Source organism: Leucopleurus acutus, assembly GCF_964270905.1.
Source record: "Leucopleurus acutus genome assembly, chromosome: X".
Classification (NCBI taxonomy): Eukaryota; Metazoa; Chordata; class Mammalia; order Artiodactyla; family Delphinidae; genus Leucopleurus; species Leucopleurus acutus.
Genome location: NC_139148.1, coordinates 25,804,496 through 25,830,764, shown reverse-complemented (window position 1 = coordinate 25,830,764; position 26,269 = coordinate 25,804,496). Strand labels below are relative to the sequence as shown.

General features: G+C 44.5%; 1 protein-coding gene across 1 annotated transcript in view; it reads right to left on the bottom strand.

Moving 5' to 3' along the window:
- Positions 1 to 26,269, bottom strand: part of LOC309978530 (uncharacterized protein) — a gene marked incomplete at both ends in the record, with an annotated part of 36,872 nt that overhangs the window by 6,099 nt on the left and 4,504 nt on the right. The window contains 4 exon segments of the mRNA XM_082865080.1: positions 1,551 to 2,577; positions 16,259 to 16,271; positions 19,153 to 20,125; positions 21,915 to 22,062. Of these exon segments, the coding sequence (XP_082721206.1) occupies positions 1,551 to 2,577; positions 16,259 to 16,271; positions 19,153 to 20,125; positions 21,915 to 22,062 (2,161 nt within the window).

Here is a 26,269-nt window from a genome sequence, read left to right as displayed (position 1 = left end):
CACGAATAAAACATCTAATTTGCATAGTGTTCACCTGCACTGGGACAAGAGCACAGGACACATTCTATTCCTGCCTCAGGTGATTTCTCTCTGATTTACCCACAACCCCAAAGTACAAGGAGACCTCGAAGATATTGCAGGTTTGGTTCCAGACCCCCAAAATAAAGTGAATAGTACAATAAAGTGAGTCACAAGAATTTTTTGGTTTCCCAGTGCTCTTATAAAATTTATGTTTACACTATACTGCAGCCTATTAAGCGTGCAATAGCATTATGTCAAGGAACAATGTACATACCTTAATTAAAAAATACCTTTCTGCTAAAAAATGCTAACCATCATCTGAGCCTTCAGCGAGTCCATCTTTTTGCTGGTGGAAGGTGTGAAATATTGTGAGAATTACCAAAATGTGACACAGAGACACGACGTGAGAATACCTTGTTGGAAAAATGGCGCTGAAAGACGTGCTGGAAGCAAGGTTGACACAAACCTTCAATTTGTTAAAAAAAGAAAAGAAAAAGCACTATCTGTGAAATACAATAAAGCAAAGCGCAACAAAATGAAGTGTGCCTGTAACTGCTAAGGGCAGTTTCCCATTCCAGGCTTCGTCTTTCAACTGTACGGCCCACCATCTGAGGATCTGGCCCCTGCTCAAAATTATCAGTCTCATCTAGCCCACCACGCACCTAACTTATAATTACCTCCCACTGAAGGACTTACATTTTTCCCAAGGCCCACCACTGCCTTGCATCAGGGAATTTACATTCGACTGCTATCATGTGAAACCACCCCTTCTCCTTTCTTATCCTGTCTTTTCATTTGACCTTTTGGTCTTAGAGTATACATCACCATTTTCTTTATATGATAGCTGCTTCTCGGCTCTATAATTTTATGGTCAGTGGCTAGGTCTCCTTCTTCTCAGCTCTCACAGCACTAGCAAGGAGCCTTCTAAGAGCAGATGCTCAATTAATGTTTGGGGAATAAACGAGCCTGTGAGCATGAGGTCTAATTTATTATGATTTAATTCTACATTTTTGAATGAGCCAAGCACATACTGTTATTTCTAATTTTATAAAACAGAGTAAAAGGAATTAGTAAACCAAATATTGACCATCTTACTTTTTCTATACTATACTACATACAGTATACTATACTATACTTAACTTTTTCACATTTTCAAGGAATTGCATATTGCAATGCCATGTTATCTTCCACCAAATTACTAAATAAGATGGAAGTTTTCCCAATAAGTTTTACAAAACAGCAAAACTCTTATTCTTAAACCTGATAAACAACAGTAAGTATGACTGATGTAATTCATAAACTTACATTCTAACGCTAAATAAAATTTCATTTAGGAGTAACGTTTGAAAAACAGCAAAAAACAAAGACGTATTTCCAAATTCCCCATACAGAACAGGAACACGAAGGTATTATACAGTGTTCCCTCTGTCACACCCAGCCCTACACTACTTGAAATATTGAATGCTCTCTTCAGCCACAAAGTGCAGAATTTGCCTCAGATTCTGTGTGGGAGGAGCTGGACAGAACACTGGAACATCCACTGGCTTGGGCTCTCTCTTCCTCATCCTTCAAAGCCTCTTCATACCAAGACTGGAAGGCACTGGGGACGGTGTGATTGACCTTGGCCAGGAACTCCAGGACTTTCATCTTGCTGGTTTCGGCATGTGCTCTCGGGCCCCACAGGAACTCGTAGCGCGCTGGATCACTGTTGGCCACTTGCCGGTATTCCAAATACTTCAGCTTCACCCAATCTTGGGTGATGAGCTTCTTGGGCTCCCCAAATATGAAGTGCCTCTTCCCAGCATAGACTCTCATCTTATTCAGGAATTCCCAGATATTCTCCTCTGTGGCGCAGTTGCCCTTCATGAGGATCACAGCCAGAATGTACATCAGGAGACCGGTCTTGGGTAACCCGCTGCCACGGCTCATGGTCCCATCGTTGGGGAGAGCCATTTTGCTGACAAAGGTATAAGTATGCTTGGTACGGTCGACCTCCTTTAAGTCAACACCAAATAGCATCTCCATGCTGAAGGAAGCTCTTCTGAGGATCTCAGGGAATCGATTTTGGTACTTCTTAGCGATAAACTTCAGCATATGTGCTTTCCTAACAGGCTTTTTCATTTTATACATGTGCACCAGGAACTGCACCAACACACTCGCTGTCCTCCTTAGAGGGCCTTTTCGAGACCGCACGGCAGAGACGGGGGCCTGAGAGGAACTGTGCTTTTTCTTCATTTGGCCTTTGGCTCCTTTGTTTGATCTTGCGGGAGAAACACCTGCAGGATTAGTGGTGGTGGCTAGGGCCCTCTGAGGACTCTTGCGAGTGCTACGTGACTTAGCACCCGGCTTTCTCCGAGTAGTAACCCCAAGAGAAGGACATGAAGACGAGGTGACTTCCTCCTCAGCTGCAGTGGCCTGAGCACCCGTCAGACCCTGGGTCCCACTTTGGGCCTGGCAGCGTCTCTCACGGGTGCGGAGCTTACTCTTCCGCCCCCGAGGCATGGTGACTGTGGTCAGGGACAAAAGGCAGGAGCGCAGGTAGGACAGCGGGGTGATCTGGCAGAGATGCGAGAGGATGAGAGGGAGTGAGTGCCTACAGCAGGGAGGTACCACCCTGCCTTTAAGAGGGCCGCTCTTCAGGTTTCCATGTGGGCCCTGATCTACGAACACACAGGACTCCTGTTCTGATCACCCTGTCCTCTAAGAACCCTGTGGAAATAATTAAAGTGAGCCTCAGGCTGCAGCCTGCCAGCCCTGCCTGGTGCTTATTGGGGCTGAGAGCAGCACTGGGCAATTATCTAGTCCTTGTGGAGCCCCCTCTACTCTGGAGCATTGGGGTCCCCTCAGTTCATATGCAGGACCATCATATCAACTTTGGGCAGGGCCTGGGCCCCCTCCTCTGTGCTGCTCTAAATTTATACCTCAGACCCAGATCCTCATCTTCCTGGGATACCTTAAGAAGAAGTGAAGGGGCACCTCAGCCTAACACCCCTACCAGGGGGCACCCACAGCTGACAGCGCTATGGGACTCTGTCCTGGGCTCCTTGGGGTCCTCAGTCCTCATTCAGGGTCCTTGCCTTGGCTCTCACCAATCTGATACCATCAGAAATAAAGGAGGGGAAACCCGGGAGCTGTGCAAACAAAGAAGAGAAAGGGAAATCTCTCCCAGCAGCCTCAGGAGCAGCGGATTAAATCTCCACAATCAACTTGATGTACCCCGCATCTGTGGAATACCTGAATAGACAACGAATCATCCCAAACTGAGGAGCCGTGCGAATGAAAGGCTCTTGGTGCTGCGGCCAGGAGTCAGTGCTGTGCCTCTGAGGTGGGAGAGCCAACTTCAGGACATTGGTCAAGAAGAGACCTCCAGGCTCCACATAATATCAAACGGGGAAAAATCTCCCGGAGATCTCCATCTCAACACCAGCACCCAGCTTCACTCAATGACCAGCAAGCTACAGTGCTGGACACCCTATGCCAAACAACTAGCAAAAAAGGTACACAAGCCCACCCATTGGCAGAGAGGCTGCCTAAAATCATAATAAGGCCAAAGACACCCCAAAACACACCACCAGATGTGGACCTGCCCACCAGAAAGACAAGTTCCAGGCTCATCCACCAGAACACAGGCACTAGTCCCCTCCACCAGGAAGCCTACACAACCCACTGAACCAACCTTAGCCACTGGGGACAGACATCAAAAACAACAGGAACTACGAACCTGCAGCCTGCAAAAAGGAGACCCCAAACACAGAAAGATAAGCAAAATGAGAAGACAGAAAAACACACGGCAGATGAAGGAGCAAGATAAAAATGCACCAGACCGAACATGTGAAGAGGAAATAGGCGGTCTACCTGAAAAAGAATTCACAATAATGATAGTAAAGATGATCCAAAATCTTGGAAATAGAATGGACAAAATGCAAGAAACATTTAACAAGGACCTAGAAGAACTAAAGATGAAACAAACAATGATGAACAACACAATAAATGAAATGAAAAAGACTCTAGATGGGATCAATAGCAGAATAACTGAGGCAGAAGAACGATTAAGTGACCTGGAAGATAAAATAGTGGAAATAACTACTGCAGAGCAGAATAAAGAAAAAAGAATGAAAAGAACTGAGGACACTCTCAGAGACCTCTGGGACAACATTAAATGCACCAACATTCGAATTATAGGGGTTCCAGAAGAAGAAGAGAAAAAGAAAGGGACTGAGAAAATATTTGAAGAGATTATAGTTGAAAACTTCCCTAATATGGGAAAGGAAATAGTTAATCAAGTCCAGGAAGCACAGAGAGTCCCATACAGGATAAATCCAAGGAGAAACACGCCAAGACACATATTAATCAAACTGTCAAAAATTAAATACAAAGAAAACGTATTAAAAGCAGCAAGGGAAAAACAACAAATAACACACAAGGGAATCCCCATAAGGTTAACAGCTGATCTCTCAGCAGAAACTCTGTAAGCCAGAAGGGAGTGGCAGGACATACTGAAAGTGATGAAGGAGAAAAACCTGCAACCAAGATTACTCTACCCAGCAAGGATCTCATTCAGATTTGATGGAGAAATTAAAACCTTTACAGACAAGCAAAAGCTGAGAGAGTTCAGCACCACCAAACCAGCTTTACAACAAATGCTAAAGAAACTTCTCTAGGCAAGAAACACAAGAGAAGGAAAAGACCTACAATAACGAGCCCAAAACAATTTAGAAAATGGGAATAAGAACATACATATCGATAATTACCTTAAATGTAAATGGACTAAGTGCTCCCACCAAAAGACACAGATTGGCTAAATGGATACAAAAACAAGACCCTTATATATGCTGTCTACAAGAGACCCACTTCAGACCTAGAGACACATACAGACTGAAAGTAAGGGGATGGAAAAAGATATTCCATGCAAATGGAAACCAAAAGAAAGATGGAGTAGCAATTCTCATATCAGACAAAATAGACTTTAAAATAAAGACTATTAGAAGAGACAAAGAAGGACACTACATAATGATCAAGGGATCGATCTAAGAAGAAGATGTAACAATTGTAAATATTTATGCACCCAACATAAGAGCACCTCAATACATAAGGCAAATACTAACAGCCTTAAAAGGGGAAATTGACAGTAACACATTCATAGTAGGGGACTTTAACACCCCACTTTCACCCATGGACAGATCATCCAAAATGAAAATAAATAAGGAAACACAAGCTTTAAATGATACATTAAACAAGATGGACTTAATTGATATTAATAGGACACTCCATCCAAAAACAACAGAATACACATTTTTCTCAAGTGCTCATGGAACATTCTCCAGGATAGATCATATCTTGGGTCACAAACCAAGCCTTGGTAAATTTAAGAAAATTGAAATTGTATCAAGTATCTTTTCCGACCACAACGCCATGAGACTAGATATCAATTACAGGAAAAGATCTGTAAAAAATACAAACACATGGAGGCTAAACAATACACTACTTAATAATGAAGTGATCACTGAAGAAATCAAAGAGGAAATCAAAAAATACCTAGAAACAAATGACAATGGAGACACGACGACCCAAAACCTATGGGATGGAGCAAAAGCAGTTCTAAGAGGGAAGTTTATAGCAATACAAGCCCACCTTAAGAAACAGGAAACAACTCAAATAAACAACCTAACCTTGCACCTAAAGCAATTACAGAAAGAAGAAAAAGAAACCGCAAAGTTATCAGAAGGAAAGAAATCATAAAAATCAGATCAGAAATAAATGAAAAAGAAATGAAGGAAACGATAGCAAAGATCAATAAAACTAAAAGCTGGTTCTTTGAGAAGATAAACAAAATTGATAAACCATTAGCCGGACGCATCAAGAAAAAAAGGGAGAAGACTCAAATCAACAGAATTAGAAATGAAAAAGGAGAAGTAACAACTGACACTGCAGAAATACAGAAGGTCATCAGAGATTACTACAAACAACTCTATGCCAATAAAATGGACAACCTGGAAGAAATGGACAAATTCGTAGAAATGCACAACCTGCCAAGACTGAATCAGGAAGAAACAGAAAATATGAACAGACGAATCACAAGCAGTGAAATCGAAACTATGATTAAAAATCTTCCAACAAACAAAAGCCCAGGACCAGATGGCTTCACAGGCGAATTCTATCAAACATTTAGAGAAGAGCTAACACCTATACTTCTCAAACTCTTTCAAAATATAGCAGAGAGAGGAACACTCCCAAATTCATTTTACGAGGCCACCATCACCTTGATACCAAAACCAGACAAGGATGTCACAAAGAAAGAAAACTACAGGCCAGTATCACTCATGAACCTAGATGCAAAAATCCTCAACAAAATACTAGCAAACAGAATCCAACAGCACATTAAAAGGATCACACACCATGATCAAGGGGGGTTTATTCAAGGAATGCAAGGATTCTGCAATATACGCAAATCAATCAATGTGATAAACCATATTAACAAATTGAAGGTGAAAAACCATATGATCATCTCAATAGATGTAGAGAAAGCTTTTGACATAATTCAACACCCATTTATGATAAAAACCCTGCAGAAAGTAGGCATAGAGGGAACTTTCCTCAACATAATAAAGGCCATATATGACAAACCCACAGCCAACATCAACCTCAATGGTGAAAAACTGAAAGCATTTCCACTGAGATCAGGAACAAGACAAGGTTGCCCACTCTCACCACTCTTATTTAATATAATTTTGGAAGTTTTAGCCACAGAGAAGAAAAGGAAATAAAAGGAATCCAAATTGGAAAAGAAGAACTAAAGCTGTCACTGTTGGCAGATGACATGATCCTATACATAGAGAATCCGAAAGATGCTACCAGAAAACTACTAGAGCTAATCAATGAATTTGGTAAAGTTGCAGGATACAAAATTAATGCACAGAAATCTCTGGCATTCCTATACACTAATGATGAAAAATCTGAAAGTGAAATCAAGAAAACACTCCCATTTACCATTGCAACAAAAAGAATAAAATATCTAGGAATAAACCTACCTAAGGAGACACAAGACCTGTATTCAGAAAATTATAAGACACTGATGAGAGAAATTAAAGATGATACAAATAGATGGAAAGATATACCATGTTCTTGGATTGGAAGAATCAACATTGTGAAAATGACTCTACTACCCAAAGCAATCTACAGATTCAATGCAATCCCTATCCAACTACCACTGGCATTTTTCACAGAACTAGAACAAAAAATTTCACAATTTGTATGGAAACACAAAAGACCCCAAACAGCCAAAGTAATCTTGAGAACGAAAAAAGGAGCTGGAGGAATCAGGCTCCCTGACTTCAGACTATACTACAAAGCTACAGTAATCAAGACAGTATGGTACTGGCACAAAAACAGAAAGATAGATCAATGGAACAGGATAGAAAGCCCAGAGGTAAACCCACGCACATATGGTCACCTTATCTTTGATAAAGGTGGCAGTAATGTACAGTGGAGAAAGGACAGCCTCTTTAATAAATGGTGCTGGAAAAACTGGACAGGTACATGTAAAAGTACGAGATTAGATCACTCTCTAACACCATACACAAAAATAAGCTCAAAATGGATTAAAGACCTAAATGTAAGGCCAGAAACTATCAAACTCTTAGAGGAAAACATAGGCAGAACACTCTATGACATAAATCACAGCAAGATCCTTTTTGACCTGCCTCCTAGAGAAATGGAAATAAAAACAAAAGTAAACAAACGGGACCTAATGAAACTTCAAAGCTTTTACGCAGCAAAGGAAACCATAAACAAGACCAAAAGACAACCCTCAGAATGGGAGAAAGTATTTGCAAATGAAGCAACTGACAAAGGATTAATTTCCAAAATTTACAAGCAGCTCATGCAGCTCAATATCAAAAACACGAACAACCCAATCCAAAAATGGGCAGAAGACCTAAATAGACATTTCTCCAAAGAAGATATACAGACTGCCAACAAACACATGAAAGAATGCTCAACATCATTAATCATTAGAGAAATGCAAATCAAAACTACAATGAGATATCATCTCACACCAGTCAGAATGACCATCATCAAAAAATCTAGAAACAATAAATGCTGGAGAGGGTGTGGAGAAACGGGAACACTCCTGCACTGCTGGTGGGAATGTGAATTGGTACAGCCACTATGGAGAACAGTATGGAGGTTCCTTAAAAAACTACAAATAGAACTACCATATGACCCAGCAATCCCACTACTGGGCATATACCCTGAGAAAACCATAATTCAAAAAGAGTCATGTACCAAAATGTTCACTGCAGCTCTATTTACAATAGCCCGGAGATGGAAACAACCTAAGTGCCCATCATCGGATGAATGGATAAAGAAGATGTGGCACATATATACAATGGAATATTACTGAGCCATAAAAAGAAATGCAATTGAGCTATTTGTAATGAGGTGGATAGACCTAGAGTCTGTCATACAGAGTGAAGTAAGTCAGAAAGAGAAAGACAAATATCGTATGCTAACACATATATATGGAATTTAAGAAAAAAAAATGTCATGAAGAACCTAGGGGTAAGACAGGAATAAAGACACAGACCTACTGGAGCACGGACTTGAGGATATGGGGAGGGGGAAGGGTGAGCTGTGACAAAGCGAGGGAGAGGCATGGACATATATACACTACCAAACGTAAGGTAGATAGCTGGTGGGAAGCAGCCACATAGCACAGGGATATCCGCTCAGTGCTTTGTGACCGCCTGGAGGGGTGGGATAGGGAGGGTGGGAGGGAGGGAGACGCAAGAGGGAAGAGATATGGGAACATATGTATATGTATAACTGATTCACTTTGTTATAAAGCAGAAACTAACACACCATTGTAAAGTAATTATACCCCAATAAAGATATTAAAAAAAAAAGAAATAAAGGAGGGCTCACACACACCTGACTTCCATACCTGGGCTACCCATCGCTGCAAGCAAGCAGGGGGGCACTCCCTGTTGTCTCCTCTGTTTGTGGGTGAGTGGTATCATCACTGTTCTTTCAGGGTCCTCACCCTGACTCCTATAAAGCCCTGGGTTTCTTCCCTCTGCAGAATTGAGGCTATTCAATTAGTCCAACACCCTCACATCTCTGAACTCTCCAGACAAATGAGAAGAGTGCTTCAGCTTGACAGATACTCTTGGTTTCTACTCAGAACACGGGCAGAATTTATGAGACCCTACATTTTAGAGTCGGTGTTCACCTTAGTCCTCACTCAAGTCTCTGACCCGAATTCTGTGTAGGACTTAGGACTCCTCCCACCAATAACCTGGGTAGTCCAGCCTCAGAGCAAAGTCCTCAATTCCCTGAGTCCCTAGAGGGGGAAGTCAGGGTCCTACATATATGACTACCCCTGGCTGGAGCCTCCCACAAGTGTAGGGGTGCTGCCTTGTGATGCCACCCCTAAATGGGGAGAGGCCCCCTCATCAGTATTTAGGGCCCTCACCTTCACCTCAGTTAGGACCTAGGTATCCTCCATCTGCAAGATGGAGCTACTCCCTAGACCTAGGCCCTCCCAGCCCCGAGACATCTCAGGCAGAACTCAGTTTGATGGCTCTGTTGGGGCTTCCCAGGGCCTACAGCAGCAGCGAGACTTAGTGCAGTTTGTTATGGGCCGAGTGGCACCTCTCACTCCCCACTCAAAGTCTTCACCTTGACTCCAGACCAGTACTGGAAATTTTCTCTTGGCCGCCGGAGGCATGGCCCTCAGATGAAAGTTCTCACTTCCTGGAACCTCTGAAGCCGAAGTCAGGATGACTCACATCCGGCCACAACTACTCAGGGTCTCTGACAGCTGACAGCAGGGGCGGGGGTCTGTGGTACTCCAGTGTTTGGAGCCGGTGGTCCCTAGGTCCTACATACAGGGTGCCCATCTTGGAATCTGTCAGAGCCTGGGACTCCTCCCTTTACTGAACTGTGCCCACAAGTTTCACCTCCTTGAGCTCCTGGGGGTGGGGGGGGAAGTCTGGGCCTGCTATATATGACCACCCCGGCCTGGAGGCTCCGGGAACTGAGTGCACGGGTGCAGCTTTGTTGCCATCTCTACTCCCTCATTAGCGCTCAGGCCCCGCCCCTCCTCCCGCCCCCCACCCCACCCGCCGCCTTGACTTCAGTTAGGGCCTAGGTTTCCTTGATTTACAGAATCAGGAAATTCTCTCTTAGATTAAGGCTTTCCCCCTTGAGAATTTCCAGGCAGAACTCAGCCTACCAGTTTTTCAGGAACCTTTCACTTTCGATCACAGAGGCGGGATTTGTGGGGGTAACCTTTGTTATGGGAGGGGGGAAGGATCCCTTGGGTCCGCATTCAGGTCCTCACCTTGACTGCAGAGCAGTCCTGGGAATCCGCCCCTGGCCGAACAAACGCCGTGAACAACCGTCCGTCTCCGCCCCCGGAGCGGAAGTGTGGGAGCCACTACCGGCTGCGGCTGCCTCGTGCGGGGTTCCAACGGCTGACGGGACGCGCAGGGCTTTATGGGATCCCGGGGTTCAGAGGTCAGCCGTCCCATGATCCTCCCTCGCGGGTCTCTCCGGGCCATCTATTAGAGCCCGTGACCCCTCCCTCTGTGGTCCCGAGTCCTTCAGCCTCCAAACAAAGCCCTCACCTCCCCGAGTCCCTAGTGGGGAAGGCAGGGCGTTGCTCTGACCATCTCTGCCTGACAAGAAGGGCGCCACCCTGTGAGCCTCCCTCCTTGGGAGAGAGACGCTCTCATTAGCACTGAGGTCCTTACCTTGACCCTGGTTTGTCTGCTTATGGCCAAGACCCCTTCCCTTGCAGAACTGGGACCTGATCCTGATAGACAAAGCCCTTCCCTCGCCGAGACCAGACAGACAGAAATGAGGAGGCTTCTCATCCCTATGGCTCTGCCTGGGGCCTCTCGTGGTTAAGAATGGGGGCAGGGGTCTGTAAAGCCCCCTCATTTGTGGGTCTAGTGATACCTCTTTCCTCACTCACGGACCCCACCATACTCCTGGCCAGTCCCGGGACCGGATCCTCCCTGACCCTCCAACCTGAGCTTCTCCCTCTACTGAACTGAGGCTGTTCTTCTTAGACCAAGACTTTGACCTCACTGAAAACTATGAGACTTATAAGAGAGGATGCCCTGCCTGGCATTCTAGGTCTGAGAGCACGTTTGGGCAGGTCTCTGAATGACCTATATTTTGGCGTGGTTGTCTCTCCGGTCCTCACTCATGTCGGGGGGGGGGTGGTGTTCCTTTTGTCTATCTCTTGGATTAAAAGGTTCCTGGGGAATGCCACATCCCTGCAAACTCTTGAGCAGCGTACCTAATGCAAACCTTGTAGTTTCATGTCCCAGACTTGACGTGAGATGGGGAAAATGCAACATAAGGCAGGGGGCCCAGGACAGGGGTGGGCTCCCAGAGAAAAATAATGCTAATCTGTCCTTTTCAATAGCCAGAATTAGCCTCTTCTGTGACTTGTTTTAATTGATTTATAGGCATACCTCTTTTTATCGTATTTCACTTAATCATGCTTCACAGATATTCTGTTTTATTATGAATTGTAAGTTTGTGGTTACCGTGCATTGAACATGTGAATGGGTGCCGTTTTCCCAACACCATGTGTTCACGTGGGGTCCCTGTGCCACATTTTGTTAATTCTTGAAATATTTTAAACTTTTTCATTATTTTCTTATGGTTCTCTGCTCAGTTACCTTTGTTATTCTTTTAACTGTTTTTTTGTTTGTTTGTTTTTTGCGGTACGCGGGACTCTCACTGTTGTGGCCTCTCCCATTGCAGAGCACAGGCTCCGTACACGCAGGCTCAGCAGCCATGGCTCACGGGCCCAGCCGCTCCGTGGCATGTGGGATCTTCCCGGACCGGGGCACAAACCCGTGTCCCCTGCACTGGCAGGCGGACTCTCAACCACTGTGCCACCAGGGAAGCCCACTGTTTTGTATTTTTAAATTAAGATGTGTACATTTTTTTTAGACACTGTCTAGTACGTGTACAATAGGATTAACAACTTTTATAAGCACTGGGAAACCCAAAATTTCGTGCGATTTACTTTATTGCAATATTCGCATTATTGCGGTGACCTAGAACCCAACCCACAGTGTCTGAGATATACGCATACTTCTAAAGGAAAGGAGCTGTCCAGGATGGTTTTGTGCTTCCCCTGATTGAGGTTATGTGACACTGCATATAGAGATGATCCTATTGTCACTGAGCAGCATCTGTTTCTTCTCCTTATTCCTGTTCCTCCTTCTTATTCCTAACTGGCATTTACTGAGGTATTCTTCAATGCTTTGGATAGATTCCAATCCCGTTCTTTAGCCACACAGTCCTTACCTTTATCCCAAGATACATTTGAGTGTCAAGGAATACAAGCTCTGCTTTAGGCCAAGAGGAGTATAGCAGTGTGAGATCTAGAGGAATTCAGACCAGGAGTCTAGTCCCAGGCCTGTCATTTACTAGTGTTACCCAGCAAGGGCTCACTGCCTGACATGCATAGAAGCCAATACTATCACACTGCCTTTTGAGATAAAAACTTTATTCCGGGACTTCCCTGGTGGTGCAGTGGTTAAGAATCTGCCTGCCAATGTAGGGGACATGCAAGAGGGAAGAGATATGGGGCTATATGTATATGTATAGTTGGTTCACTTTGTTATAAAGCAGAAACTAATACACCATTGTAAAGCAATTATACTCCAATAAAGATGTTAAAAAAATGTGTTGAAAAACAAAATGACACAAATGAACTTATTTACAAAACAGAAAAAGACTTACAGATATCGAAAACAAACTTATGGTTACCAAAGGGGAAACGTGGGGTGGGGGGGAATGGATAAATCAGGAGCTTGGGATTAACACACCCACTACTATATATAAGACAGATAACCAACGAGGACCTACTGTATAGCACAGGGGACTCTGCTCAATATTCTGTGATAATCTGTATGAGAAAAGAATCTGAAAATGAACGAATATACGTATATGTGTGACTGAATCACTTTACTGTACACCTAAAACTAACACATTGTAAATCAACTATACTCCAATAAAATAAAATAAAAAATACCATGTGATCCAGCAATCCCACTCCTGTGCGCATATCCAAAGAAAACCATAATTTGCAAAGGTACACGCACCCCAATGTTCACTGCAGCACTATTTGCAATAGCCAAGACATGGAAGCAACCTAAATGTCCATCAACAGAGGAATGGATAAAAACTACGTGGTACATATACAAAACAGAATATTACTCAGTCATAAAAAAAGAAAGAAAGAATGCCATCTGCAGCAACGGGGACGAACCTAGAGATTATCACACTAAGTGAAATAAGTCAGACAGAAAGACAAATATCATATATCACTCATATGTGGAATCTAATTTTTAAAAATGACACAAATGAACTTACTTACAAAACAGAAACAGACTTACAGATATCGAAAACAAACTTATGGTTACCAAAGGGGAAACGTGGGGCGGGGGGGAATGGATAAATCAGGAGCTTGGGATTAACATACACACTGCTATATAAAAGACAGATAACCAACGAGGACCTACTGTATAGCACAGGGGACTCTGCTCAATATTCTGTGATAATCTGTATGAGAAAAGAATCTGAAAATGAACGAATATATGTATATGTATAACTGACTCACTTTGCTGTACACCTGAAACTAACACAACATTGTAAATCAACTATTCTCCAATAAAGCAACAAAAAAACAAAAAAGGAATATACACGTGTAACACCACCTCTGGGCAATCATCTTAGGCATGGGTGAAAAACCCCATCACCCTGTAAAGCAAGGTTTCCAGTCCAGGAGCAAGGTCTTTTATCTCCTGAGCCAGAGGACCCTCATTAATATCAATCAGGTTTAATAAAGTTTTGCCACAGTCATCCAATAGCCAACTCCCATTATCCAATCCTAACAGATATAACAGTCAGACCTAAACAAACATAGGCAAACAAATCCAAAGGCCTGGGACTTTAACCCAATTCTTTGAGTACCTCAGCAGCTGTAACCTTTTGTACTGTCTCTCTTAGGGTGGAACTCTAGCCCACGATCCTAGCCTTAGGACTCTAACCTGGACTCTATCCCGAGCAAAAAAAAACTCCCCCAGGCAGGACTCTAACCCACAATTCCGATGAGATTATTAGACAATTTAGGTACAGGCACATTTTAACAAGGTTACTCACCCAAAAGACGTCTGATCCAGGAGCTGTTTCTTTTCTCAAAAGTGAAAGTAGCCCGAGGAGCCTGGAGTGCCATGGCGGGGAAGCAGGAACCCAAGAGCCGACCTTCTAGACAAATTCAGTCTAGGTGGCTACGCAAGGTTGGTGCTGAGGGCCCACACTCTGCCAGGGGCTACAGTGCCTCAGGCAGGCGGTCACAAGACCTAAATCTCACCTGGGTTGCCAAAACTTACTGAACAAGGGCTCACTGCCCTGTGTGCACAGAAGCCAACACTATGGCAACAGTTTTTGAGAAAAGAGCTTTACTGCAAGGCCGACTAACACAGGAGACAAGGCTCTCAAATCTCACCTCAATCCAGCGGGTCTGGGTGAAATTTAAGGGGTCAGGGTAATTTCAAACTTGGAAGCTAATTGGCTAGTCTTGAATTAGTCCATATAAGCTACTCATGCTGCTGGAGGCCAGATTTTCCTTAATTGAAGGATTGTCACGGGCTCTCCAGGCAACATTTCTGTTCTCTGAGTTCTGCAGACTGAAGATCTTGGTTCCAGGGTCATCCTGGGGTCATGGGTTGCTTCTTGGAGATGTGCAGTTCTGTCTCTGTAAAATAACACAAGGTTTGATTAATCAGCAACCTATTTAAGGAGGCAAAACCAGTTTAAGCTGATCAATTGTTTTACGTGCTGTTTCACTATACCCGTGAGCTTGAGCACATTAACCAAACAGCAAGACAAAGAAATCGCAATTAACTAAAATGCTGCCTAGCAAGGACAATCATGTAATATCCACACCAGAGGATATAATACATAATGCGCTTGTGGGAGAATCTTTCCTAGTTGGAAACAACTCAAAGTCCTTAGAATTTTTGTCCTTGACCAGTATCTTCCCTACCCGCTACCCTTTCTTCTAAATAACCATTATTTCCACTTATTTAACTACCAACAAAAATCTAGAACTTGCCTAGAATTTGCCAAATTACACACAAGATAGAATAATTGAGTACGCTTTTAATGGCGAGGTCTCTGGCTCCCCCAACCCAGGGTAAAGACTGCCAGCCCAGTGGATTCTGGATTCTCTGAGGCCCTCCATCTGAGGCTCTGGCCGGGCTCACCACTCCCACAGTCTCATCTAGCCCACCAGGCAACCTCACTTAAAATTACTTCTCACTGAAGGCTTTGCATTTTCCTAAGGCGCCAAACTGCCTTGCCTCAGGCCATTTACACTTGATTGCTTTCAGCTCCAACTGCCTGCCCTCTTTAACCCTACTTTTTACTTGTTCTTTAGGTTGTAGAGCGCATCCCACCATCTTTTTATATAATAGCAGCTCCTAGACTCTAAAATTCAATGGGCAGGGGCTAGATCTTGTTTTTGTGGTGGTTGTTGTTTGGGGGCTTTTTCTGGGGGGTGGCGGGGGGAAGCATCCACAGTACTAGTATGATGCCTTCCTAAGAGCTCATTCTCAATTAATGATTGGGAAATTAAAAAGGAGTAAGCATGTGGCCTAATCCATTAAAATTTAATTTATCCTACATTCCTGAATAATCTAAGCAAATCCAGGTGTATGACTTCTACTTTTACAAGAAGAAACATGAGAAGGATTTAGGCAAACCACAAATTGACGATCTTTCCCTTATTTATAGTCTTTCTTTTGGCCTTTATTGATTAAATATAAGGTACCTACTGTATACTATGCACTATGCTCTGACTACAACCCCAAATAAAACAAAATATGAGCTTTTTTTTTTTTTTTTCGGGTACACGGGCCTCTCACTGTTGTGGCCTCTCCCGTCGCGGAGCACAGGCTCAGGACGCGCAGGCTCAGCGGCCATGGCTCACGGGCCCAGCCGCTCCGCGGCATGTGGGATCTTCCCGGACAGGGGCACGACCCCGTGTCCCCTGCATCGGCAGGCAATTCCTACTGCAGAAATATAAAAGAGCCCATTATGGAGGTAGACATGCTGAAGGTTGTCAACAAAATGTACAGGGAACAATTCCCTGAGATCCTAAGGAGAGCCACTGAGCACACTGGTTTTTAATGAGGTTCCTTACCTCCATGAGAGCTCTGGGAGGAAGTGAGTATGACGCATCATGTCACCATGCCTAAGTGACATAGCCTCAGGTCTGACAACAGGGACAGTGCTCTATGTGGTCCCCTTCTTTCTGGGAGAGATCCTTTCATTGTCAGTCACTGTCATCATGTTGACTCCTGTTAGGAACTGGGTACCCTTCCTCTGCTGAATGAGGCCTCCCCCATCAGTCCAAGGACTTTTAAGTCCCTGAAACCATCTTCCTTCAGGCAATAAGGGATAAACTTAGTCTGAAAGCCCTGTCTATTGCCTCCCCAGGCCAATTACAGACGCGGGACTTTCTAAGGATGTATGTGTAACGGGGTAGTTGGTTGCCGCACTCCTCATACAGGACTTTTACTTTGACACTGTCACGCCTGGGATTCCACTCTCTGCTGAACAGCCAGCCTATAAACCAAGGTCCTCCCCTCCCTGACACCCTCCAGGCAGAAGTCAGGGGGCACTTGACCCTGCCAGCTCTTGCCTATGCCTCCCAGGGCTAACAGCAGAGGAGGGGCTAAGTGTAGCCCTGACAGTGGTGGACTGAGTGGTCCCCATGTCCACAGACAGGGTCTTCACTGTGACTCTGCACACTTCCTGGGGCTCCATTCTCTGCTGATCTAAGACTGAGGGCTCTGCTGATCCCCAGAGTCCCCACCTTCCCGCGACCTGAGTTGAAAGTGTTAGTCACAAGCAGCCAGGACTGTTCTGGACCTCAAGGGGCTGCCAAAGGGGATGGGACTTTATGGGATCCTACTGTTCTGGCTGGGTCTTTATTCAGGTTTATCACTGTCATTTCTGTGAGAGACTCACACTCTCTCCTCTACCAACCTGAGAACTCTGCCCTTAGACAAATTCATTATGGCCCCAAGAAGCCTGAAGAATAAGTGAGGGTACGGTTAGCCTAACAGGTCTGCCTGAGACCCTCTGTGTCTGATAGCAGACAGGATTGGTGTCCCAATGACCACCCCCCAATATTCTGGGCTTTGGTCTCCTCAGTCCTCCTACACGGGGCCCTCATCTTGCTTTCTATCTCTTGGATTAAAGCCTGCTTAGGAAATTCCACATCTCTGCAAACTCTTGAGCAGTTTTCGCTCTGCAAACCTTACAGAGAATGGGTCCCTGGCCCAGGAGTAATGTGAGATGGGGAAGCTGTAGCACAAGGCAGGAGTCCCAGAACAGGTGGTGGTAGCCTGTCAGGGAAAAAAAGTACACTGATCTATTCTATCTCATCAACCAGATGAAGATTCCCACGTCACTTCTGTTCTGATAGATTTACTTTCTACAGGGAAGAGACTGTGAGGATGATTTTGAGAGCCCCTAGTCTTTTGAGGTTATCTAACATCGCAAATGTAGATGCTTATACTGTCACCGAATATTGTCTCTTTCATTTATTTATTTATTTATACCTCTCAAATATTTTGGTATTCTTACTGCTCTGGCTACGTATTCCAATCCAGTAGTTTGAGCACAAGGCCATTCTTTTTATCACCTAAGACAAAGTTTGAAGTACTGAGAAAACAACTGAAATAAAAGACACAGGATGTGTCTCAGGGTAGGAGGAGTAGAACAGTACGAGCTCTACAGTAATTTAGACCAGGAGTCTAGTCCCACCCCTGTCATTTACTAGCCTTATAAATTTTGGCACATGACCAAACTCTAACTCTATGAGCCTCAGGATCTTCACTGTGAAGTGAGTTTGATAAGACCTGTCTTGTAGGACTGCTGGAATATATGTAATGTATGGAAAGCAGCTGTCACTGTGCCTGTCCTGTATTGAGACGCTAGGGAATGGCGGTTATTACTATGATTATCTTGACCTCAGACGTTACCATCAATCCAGCTGGGATTTTTTTTTTTTTTACATCTAAGATATGTCAGAGAATATGCAGCATTCTAGCTGGAAAAAATCCTCCCAATCAGCCAAAATTCTGCTTTTAACAATGAAAACTAAGGCATATGTTCTCTCCACCCTCTCTTTACCCTGCTTTTTTACTTGCTCTTCTTGAAGTAGAGAGTATCTCACCCTTTTCCATACAATAATAGCTTCTCTGAGAAACGGTAATTGCATGGGCAGAGGCTAGGACTTTTTTGATTAAACATCCCCAGTACGAGCACAGAGACTTCTTAAGAGCAGATGCTCAGTTAATGTTTGTGTAAAATAAGAGTCATGAACAAATCATTTGCTATAATTTGTATTCTCAAACATTCTTGAAAACCATAAGCAAATCCAGTATATATCCTTTAAATTTACAAAAGAAAGACTAAATGGAGTAAGGCAAACCAAGAAATTGATCAACTTTGCCTTTAGCTCTCTATCTGTCTTATCTATCTTATCTCTCCATCTAGCTACCTAGCTATCTTCTGATCCTATTTTAGCGTGGTGTTCTTTCATGTTTCCGAGGATATTCTTATCCTAAAGTGATGTTATTCTTGTTCTGGACCACAAAAGTGATTTAAGGATTTCCAATTTGTATTTCAAACAACAGAATTCTTACTCCTAAATCTGACAAACAGCAATAAGTGTGTGATCCATGTCATTCATATACTTATATTCTGAATCTAAATAAACTTTCTGTTGAAAGGAACACCAATTAAAAATGCAGGAAAAAAGTCAACAAGTTATTTAAGCATATCAGGAACACTGGTTAACAGGCTTTTCCAACCACAAAGTGAAGAATGGGTGGGCTTCAGACCTCACTAGGGGGTGAGGAGAGGCTGGATGTGGCCCTGGAACGCGCACGGCAGTGGCAGTAGTGCCAGCCCTGGCTGCAGCCCTGGCTCGGGCTCTCTCTCCCTCATCTCTCAAAGCCTCTTCATTGTGGGGTGGGAAGGCAGTGGGGACCGTATCGTGGATCTCCAGATCCATGGAGATACGGTTCTGGTTCCGCATCCAGAACCTCCAGCACTTTCATCTTGCTGGTTTCAGCGCGGGCTCTCAGGCCCCACAGGAACTCAGAGCATGGCGGATCGCTGCTGGGCACCTGGCGGTACTCCAGGCACCTTTCCTGCACCAAATCTTCTGTGATAAGCTTCCTGGGCTCCACCAAGATGAAGTGCCTCCTTCCATCAAAAACACCCAAAACATTCAGGGATTCCCAGATCTCCTCCTCAGAGGCGCGGTCGCCATGCAAGAAGATCACACCGAGGAGAGGCATCAGGGGCCCATTCTTCCGAAACCGCCCGCCACTGCTCCGACGCCCATCATCGGTGAGATCTAGCTTGCCGACAAGGGCATAGGAATGACTGTTGGGCTTGACTTCCTTCAATTCTAGGCCAAAGACCAGCTCCATGCACTTGGAGGCTCTCCTGGGGATCTCGGGGAAGTGCTCCCTATACCTTTTGTTGACAATCTTCAGCTTTTCTCCCTTTTTAATGGGCTCCTTTCTCTTATATTTACACAGCATGAACTGCACCAACATCCCTGCCTTCCTGGTTACAAGATCCTTTCCAGGATCACTGGAGGTTGAGGCCTGGGAGGAATTTTTACTTTCCTCAACTTGGCCCTTAGCACGTACATCATATCCTGGGCATGAAACCCCTGCATCACGAGAGCTAGTGGCTGGGGCTCCCTGAGGCTCCTGGCGAGTGCCAGCAGCAGCGGAGCTCGGGAGAGTACCCTGAGAAACAGAAACGGGTGAGGAAGTGGTCTCTTCTACCCCTGCTGTGGTGGCCTGAGCATTAAGACCTTGGGTCTCACCTCTGTTACGGCGGCGTTCCTCACGAGCACGGAGCTTACTCTTCTGACCACGAGGCATGGTGGCTGTGGTCAGGGACAGCAGACAGGAGTGTGGGCCAATGACAGGTGATTTGGACACCTGGAGGCTGGAGAATGAGATGACGTGAGCACCTTAAAGTAGGGAGATTCCACCTTGGCTTTATCAAAGGCTGCCTCTGCAAGTTTCCTTGAGGGCACTGCTCTGGGAACCCACAAGGTACCTGTTTTCCCGGTCAGCCTGTCCTCCCAGAATCCCATAGAGGAAACACAGAGGCCTTAGAGTTTTACTCCACATCCTATCAGCCCTGCCTTGGATTTACTCAGGTGACAACAGGTGCTGGCAGTGGGGTCCTCTTGGTTCATCTTCAATATTATCATGTCAGGTCTCTGCAGAGCCTGGCCACCCTCCCCGCTGCTACTCTTAAGCTGACACCTCAAACCTCCCTGCGATCCAGAAGAAGGAAGTGAAGGGGTGCCTCAGTCCACCTCCCTGCCAGGGGACACCAGAGCTGCGAGCTCAGTAGGGTCCTTTCTATCCTGAGTTCATTGCGATCATCATTTGAGGTCCTCACCTTGCCTCCTTAAAAGGCTTGGCACCACTACTCTCCATTTGCTGACTGGTGGATGCACCTTCAGACTAAGGACCTCACCTCTCTTAGACGTGATATAAAGAAGTGAAGCAGACGCTCTACCTGACAGTCCTTCCCAGAGATTTCTTGGGCTGAAATCCAAGGGTTGGGCTGGACACTTTGAGTCCTCACTCAGGTTCCTCAATTGGGCTCCTGGTAGAGAAGCTCAACTTTTGCCTGAATTGATGCCTATATGATAGTAAGAGCAAAACCAGCCTGTGTCCCAATAGGAGGAAGTGAAGATGACCGTATCTAACTAAACGTGGTCTCCCAAGAATGAAAGCTGTTGCAGGCAGGCTGAAGTCCTTGTGGTCCCACACAAGATCCCAATTCAAGGTCTAAATGTGCCTCCTAATAGGGTCTAAGATTTCTCCCTCTGCTGACATGGGACCACTCTCCTCAGACCAAGACCCTTATTTCCCTGTTAGCCTGTAGTGGGAACTGATGGGCATTTCTGCCTGACATCTATGCTTGAGGTCTCCCAGGGATGCTAATAGTGAGGATTCTTTGTGGCCTGAATGCTTTCATGTGGGACATCCCCACAGTCCTCAAGGTTCTCACCATGACACCTGGCATAACCTGAAATCCTCCCTTGCCAACCCGAGGCTGCCCCCTTTGACCTGGTCTCTCACCTCCCTGAGATGTCCTGGGAATAAGTGAATGCAACTCATGTCAAAATACCCAATTCTCCCAAGCCTGAAAACAGGGCTGGTGCTTTATGCTGCCCCGTTTCTTGTGGGAGGGGCCCCCATCCCCACTCGGTGTCACAACCATGAATGCTGTTGAGGACTAGGTCCCTTTGCGGAATTGGGCTTATTCCATTAGACCAAGGCTCTCATCTCCCTGAGACCATCTCCAGAGGAGATTAGGGGGCACCACAGCCTGCCAGCTCCGCCCGGAGCCTCCTCTCCTGAGTTTGGGAGCCATGAGGTAGCCCTCATTTCCCTTCGTCACTAGAGGGGAATTTAGGTCACTCAACATCTGTCTACCTTGCTAGGGCCTCCTAGAGCTGAGAGCAGGGGCGCTGCTCACTGTGGCCCGCTTTGGGGGTCGAGGTCTGCTCACTAGCACTCAGGGCCCTCATCTAGGACTTAGACCTTCTCCATTTGTAGAATCAGCGCTACTCTCACAGACCAAGGCCTTCTGCCTGAGACATCCTAGGCCGAATTCAGCCCGATAGCTCTGCTGGGGCCTCCAAGAACAAGATGGCAGGGGTGGGATGCAGGTGGGTCACCTTTGTTATGCGTGGAGGGGGGAGGGAAGGTCCCTTCAGGCTACACTCAGGTCCTCACCGTGGCTCCGGACGAGTCCTGAAAACCCCCGCTCGGACGAACAAACGCCGCGGCTCCCGGTTGGGCTCCTCGCTTCCAGGCGGAAGTCGGGGGGAGCCGCATCCGGCGCGGCGTGGGGTCTCCGAGGGCTGACGGCAGGGGCGGGACTCTGCGGGTACGCCCACTGGTCAGGGGTCAGAGGTCCCTGCGTCCTGCCGGTGCCGACTATCAGAGCCCGGGACCCCTCCCTCTATGGTCCCGTGTCCTCCAGCCTCCGAACCAAGCCCTCACCTCCCCGAGGCCCTAGCTGGGGGAAGTCAGGGCGCTAAAATTCATAGAGCAAGCCAGCAGGTTAGAAACTCAGATGTTACAGTCTTGAGTCCAAGGTCTGTATAGCAGGGCAGTCTTTTTTTTTTTTTTAAATATTTCTATATTTATTTTGGCTGCGCTGGGTCCTCGTTGTGGCATGCGGGATCTTTAGTCGCGGCATGGGAACTCTTAGTTGCAGCATGCATGTGGGATCTAGTTCCCTGACCAGGGATCGAACCAGGGCCCCCGGAATTGGGAGCACGGAATCTTAGCCACTGGACCACCAGGGAAGTCCCTGTGTTGCAGTCTTGAGGCTGAATTCCTTCAGGAAACCTCAGTCTTTGTTCTTGGGGCCCTCAACTGATTGCACGAGGCCCAGTCACACTATGGGTGGCAATCTGCTTTACTCAAAGCCTACAGATGTAACTATTAATCACATCTAAAAAATATCTTCACAGTGGACATCTAGACTGATAACTGACTAAACAGCACAGCCTAGCTAAGATGGCGTACAAAATTAAGAGGTGGGAATGATAGGGAGGAATCTAGACTTTGAAATACGATGCTGCCACTAACTGGGACAAAGAATACAGGAAGAGGACGAATGAGGTTGGGAAAAAAAATCATGTGTTTATCTTTTTTCACATTGAGTTTGAGATATCCTTGAATCAGTCATCGTTGGATTTATGTTTAAAGCTTTGTGGGTAGGTCAGGGCTTGGGATAATAGATCTGGAAGTTAGCAGCAGATAGTTTGCAGTTAGAACTGGAGGAGTGGATGAAGTTACCTGGGGATAGATGTGGGGAGAAAAAAATAGTGGACCGGATATGGTAACTTGGGGAGCACCAGTTCCCCAAGGGGTGACGGAAAAGAAGTCCATTGAGGAGGCAGAGAAAAAACAGATTGAGAGGTAGAAGAACCAGGACAGGGCAGTGTCTTAAAAACTGTAGCAGACAGTGCTGTGCTCGCCAAACCCAATTCTATATTCCTTCTTCTCAGGCACATGGAAAACTCCATTTTTCAGGCCCCTTGAGGCTAACCGAGGATTTATGACTGGTTTCAGCCAATGAAATGGGAGAAGAAGTGATGGGTTTGGCTGAATGAAAGAACAGCCCTTTAGAGACTCTCTGTCCACTCTCCCCTGCCTCAGTGAATAGGTAAGCCCCAGAGAAAACCCCCAAATGCCCCTCCCTCCCCCATACCCATTGAACATGTAGTATGGTTGAGAAATAAACCTTTGATGTGGTAAAACACTGAGATTTCAGGATTAATTTGACACTCTAACATAACCTAGCTTATCTTGACTAATACAGAAGCCAAGGCAGTAGAATATTTTGCAAAGGAGAGAAGAGTCACAACAGTCTCACATGCATCAGTGTTCCAGAACAGAGACCCTTCCATGGATTCCCAAATGTGGAATAATTAAGCCAATAAGTCCAAACAATTTAGGGGGTCTCTCAATCATAACAGTCTGACAGGGAACCTGCATTGTCTTTTGGCTTTAGCAAACAAATGTGCTCATCAGATCAATAAAATGTAGAGTTAACTTGAATTGGACATTGACATCACAACACATATACACATTACAGTGTACTAGTCTTGTGGTTTGGCTTGAAATCTTGAGGTGATGACATAAATTCTGATTGAATTATCTTTGCCTTAGTTCTCCATTTATGTTTTGCAAAAAGGGTGGTCTCAATATTTCCCCTTAGTACAAGAGACCCCAATTTATAAACAACTTTATCCTATATATTTAGTTACAAAGTTGATTGTTTAGCGTTCTGGGTGCCCTTTCCCAAGTGGAAAGAAATGATAAAGGATGATTAGCTTCCCAGGCCATATCCCACCACCTACAGTGCAGCCAGACTAGAAATGCATATTATTCCAGGACATAATTATGACTTATGTTATTGATTCTAATCAATGAGAAGCAAACTAAATGTCATTTTACATAAGGCACAACAATAGAGTCAAGCAGGAAGCTGTGCCAGATATATATGCATTATACTTGAAAAAGGAGAATTCCAAATTCCAAAAGTACATTGATGTAAAATAAAGGAGGTCCAACTGGCCTAAATGCACACATCTAATCATAGATTCCACATATTTGTACAAATAAAAATGAAATCTCTGATGAGACTAGTAATTATGACATAAAATGTTCCAGCTACAAAACATTAAGCTAAAAAAATCACTTAAAAACTATAAAATATACATGAAAACAATGCTTTGATTAGGCAGCATTTCCAACGTATTCTGGTCCTTCTTCCACATATTACTCTCAAATGAGATCATCACAATCTCTTTTCTTCTCAGATTTATAGAAATTACATTAAGAGGTATCCTTGGATACCAAACAATCCTTAAATCTCACTTAGTCCAAGATGTGGTCAAAGCTGAGTTCCTCAGTTCTTCACTGCTTAGCTATTTACTAATGATAAAAAATAAAATCTCTCTCTTTTGAATTACCTCATTTATCCTATACAAATGGGGAGTGAAGTATTAAGGCTAATAAGTTTTTCTGATAACCATGGCTTGTATTTAAACATTAATACTTTTTATTGACCTAATTAATATTAATGGAAATCATCTGATAGTGCTTTAGGGACTACAGATGTGACAGATTCCCTCTCAGAGGTTAGTATTTCTACATTGTAGTTTTTAAGTGTTAAGGTTATCTATAGGGCCCATATTCTTCCTGTATTAAATGTCAATTAATCCTTCAATGAAAACTCAGCAAAATGCTTTGATAATAAAATAATAGTTAACACATATATAACGCTTATGAATTCGTGGGCACCGTGCTGAATGCCCTACACTTAATTCACAAAATAATCTTATAGTTAGGTATTATTACCATCACAATTTTACAGATAAGAAAAGAGGCACAAAGAGGTTACGGAATTTACCCAAGATTACACAACTAGTAAATGGTAGCGCTGGGATTGAAAGACCAGGTGTCTGGTTCCAGAATCTCACGCTCTTACGTACTACATATCGCCTTTCTAGATGGTGTGAGATAAACGTGCTCCAGAACTATGTTGAAACTCATGAACTATCAGGAACTTATCCTCTGATATAAAATTTCTCTTTATCAATCCACCAGCTGGAGAGAGAATAGTCTATAGGTAATCTTTTTGTTTTCATTCTGTAGGAGAAATAATCATGCGTCACTTCACTCTTCTTTTGTAAATTATTTGCTTATTTTTCCCATTTTAAAGGCTTCCCTAACGTCTGTAATTAGAATTTCCCATGCCTTTTGAAGTTTATTTTTCTTAACCTTAAAAATATTTTTAGGAATAGTATGTGCTCCCTGTGGAAGACAAAGAACATAAAAAATTAAAATATGAACTGCTAGCCCTTAATGTACTTATTAGTAAACTTCCACTGCCCAATGTAGAGCCACAAAACGTAGCATCGTAACACAACAACTGTTTCTTCTCACAGATCTACAGGTTGGCTGAGGGGCTCTACTTCACGCTGTAGCTTAGGACCAGAGGGCTGGCTGGGACCTTTTCTAATGGTGATGACAGTTTTAAAACGTGAGGTGGGTCTTACAAGCTGTCACAGAAAGATCTTGCATTCACTTCCATTAAGTTACAAGAGCAAGTCACAGAACAATATGTACACTGTGGCCCCTGTGTTTTTAAAAATTCAACATATTTTTGTAGCACATCTATGTACAAAGAAGCCTCAAATCAGCTTCAGAATGACACACACCAGACAGTTAATTGTGGCTACTTTTGAAAAGGGGGCTGAATTTTCGAGCAATGTTGTAAGGGGGGAGATTGTGATTTATGTGTGTAAGAAGTTTTTATAAGAAGAATATATATGCTATGATTAGCTGTGTCATTAAAACATTTAAATGAGCCTAAGAGAAGAAATAGTAGTTGTGTATCACTCGGATTAAGTAACTGCTAACTGATGCAACAGAGAAAACCTGATATCTGAATGACTTAACACAACAAAAGTCTGTTTCTTGTGCACATAAAATCTGATGAAGGTTGGCAAGGCTCACCGCTCACAGATGACTCCGAGGTCCCGGCTATGTACGTCGCGTGGCTCCAC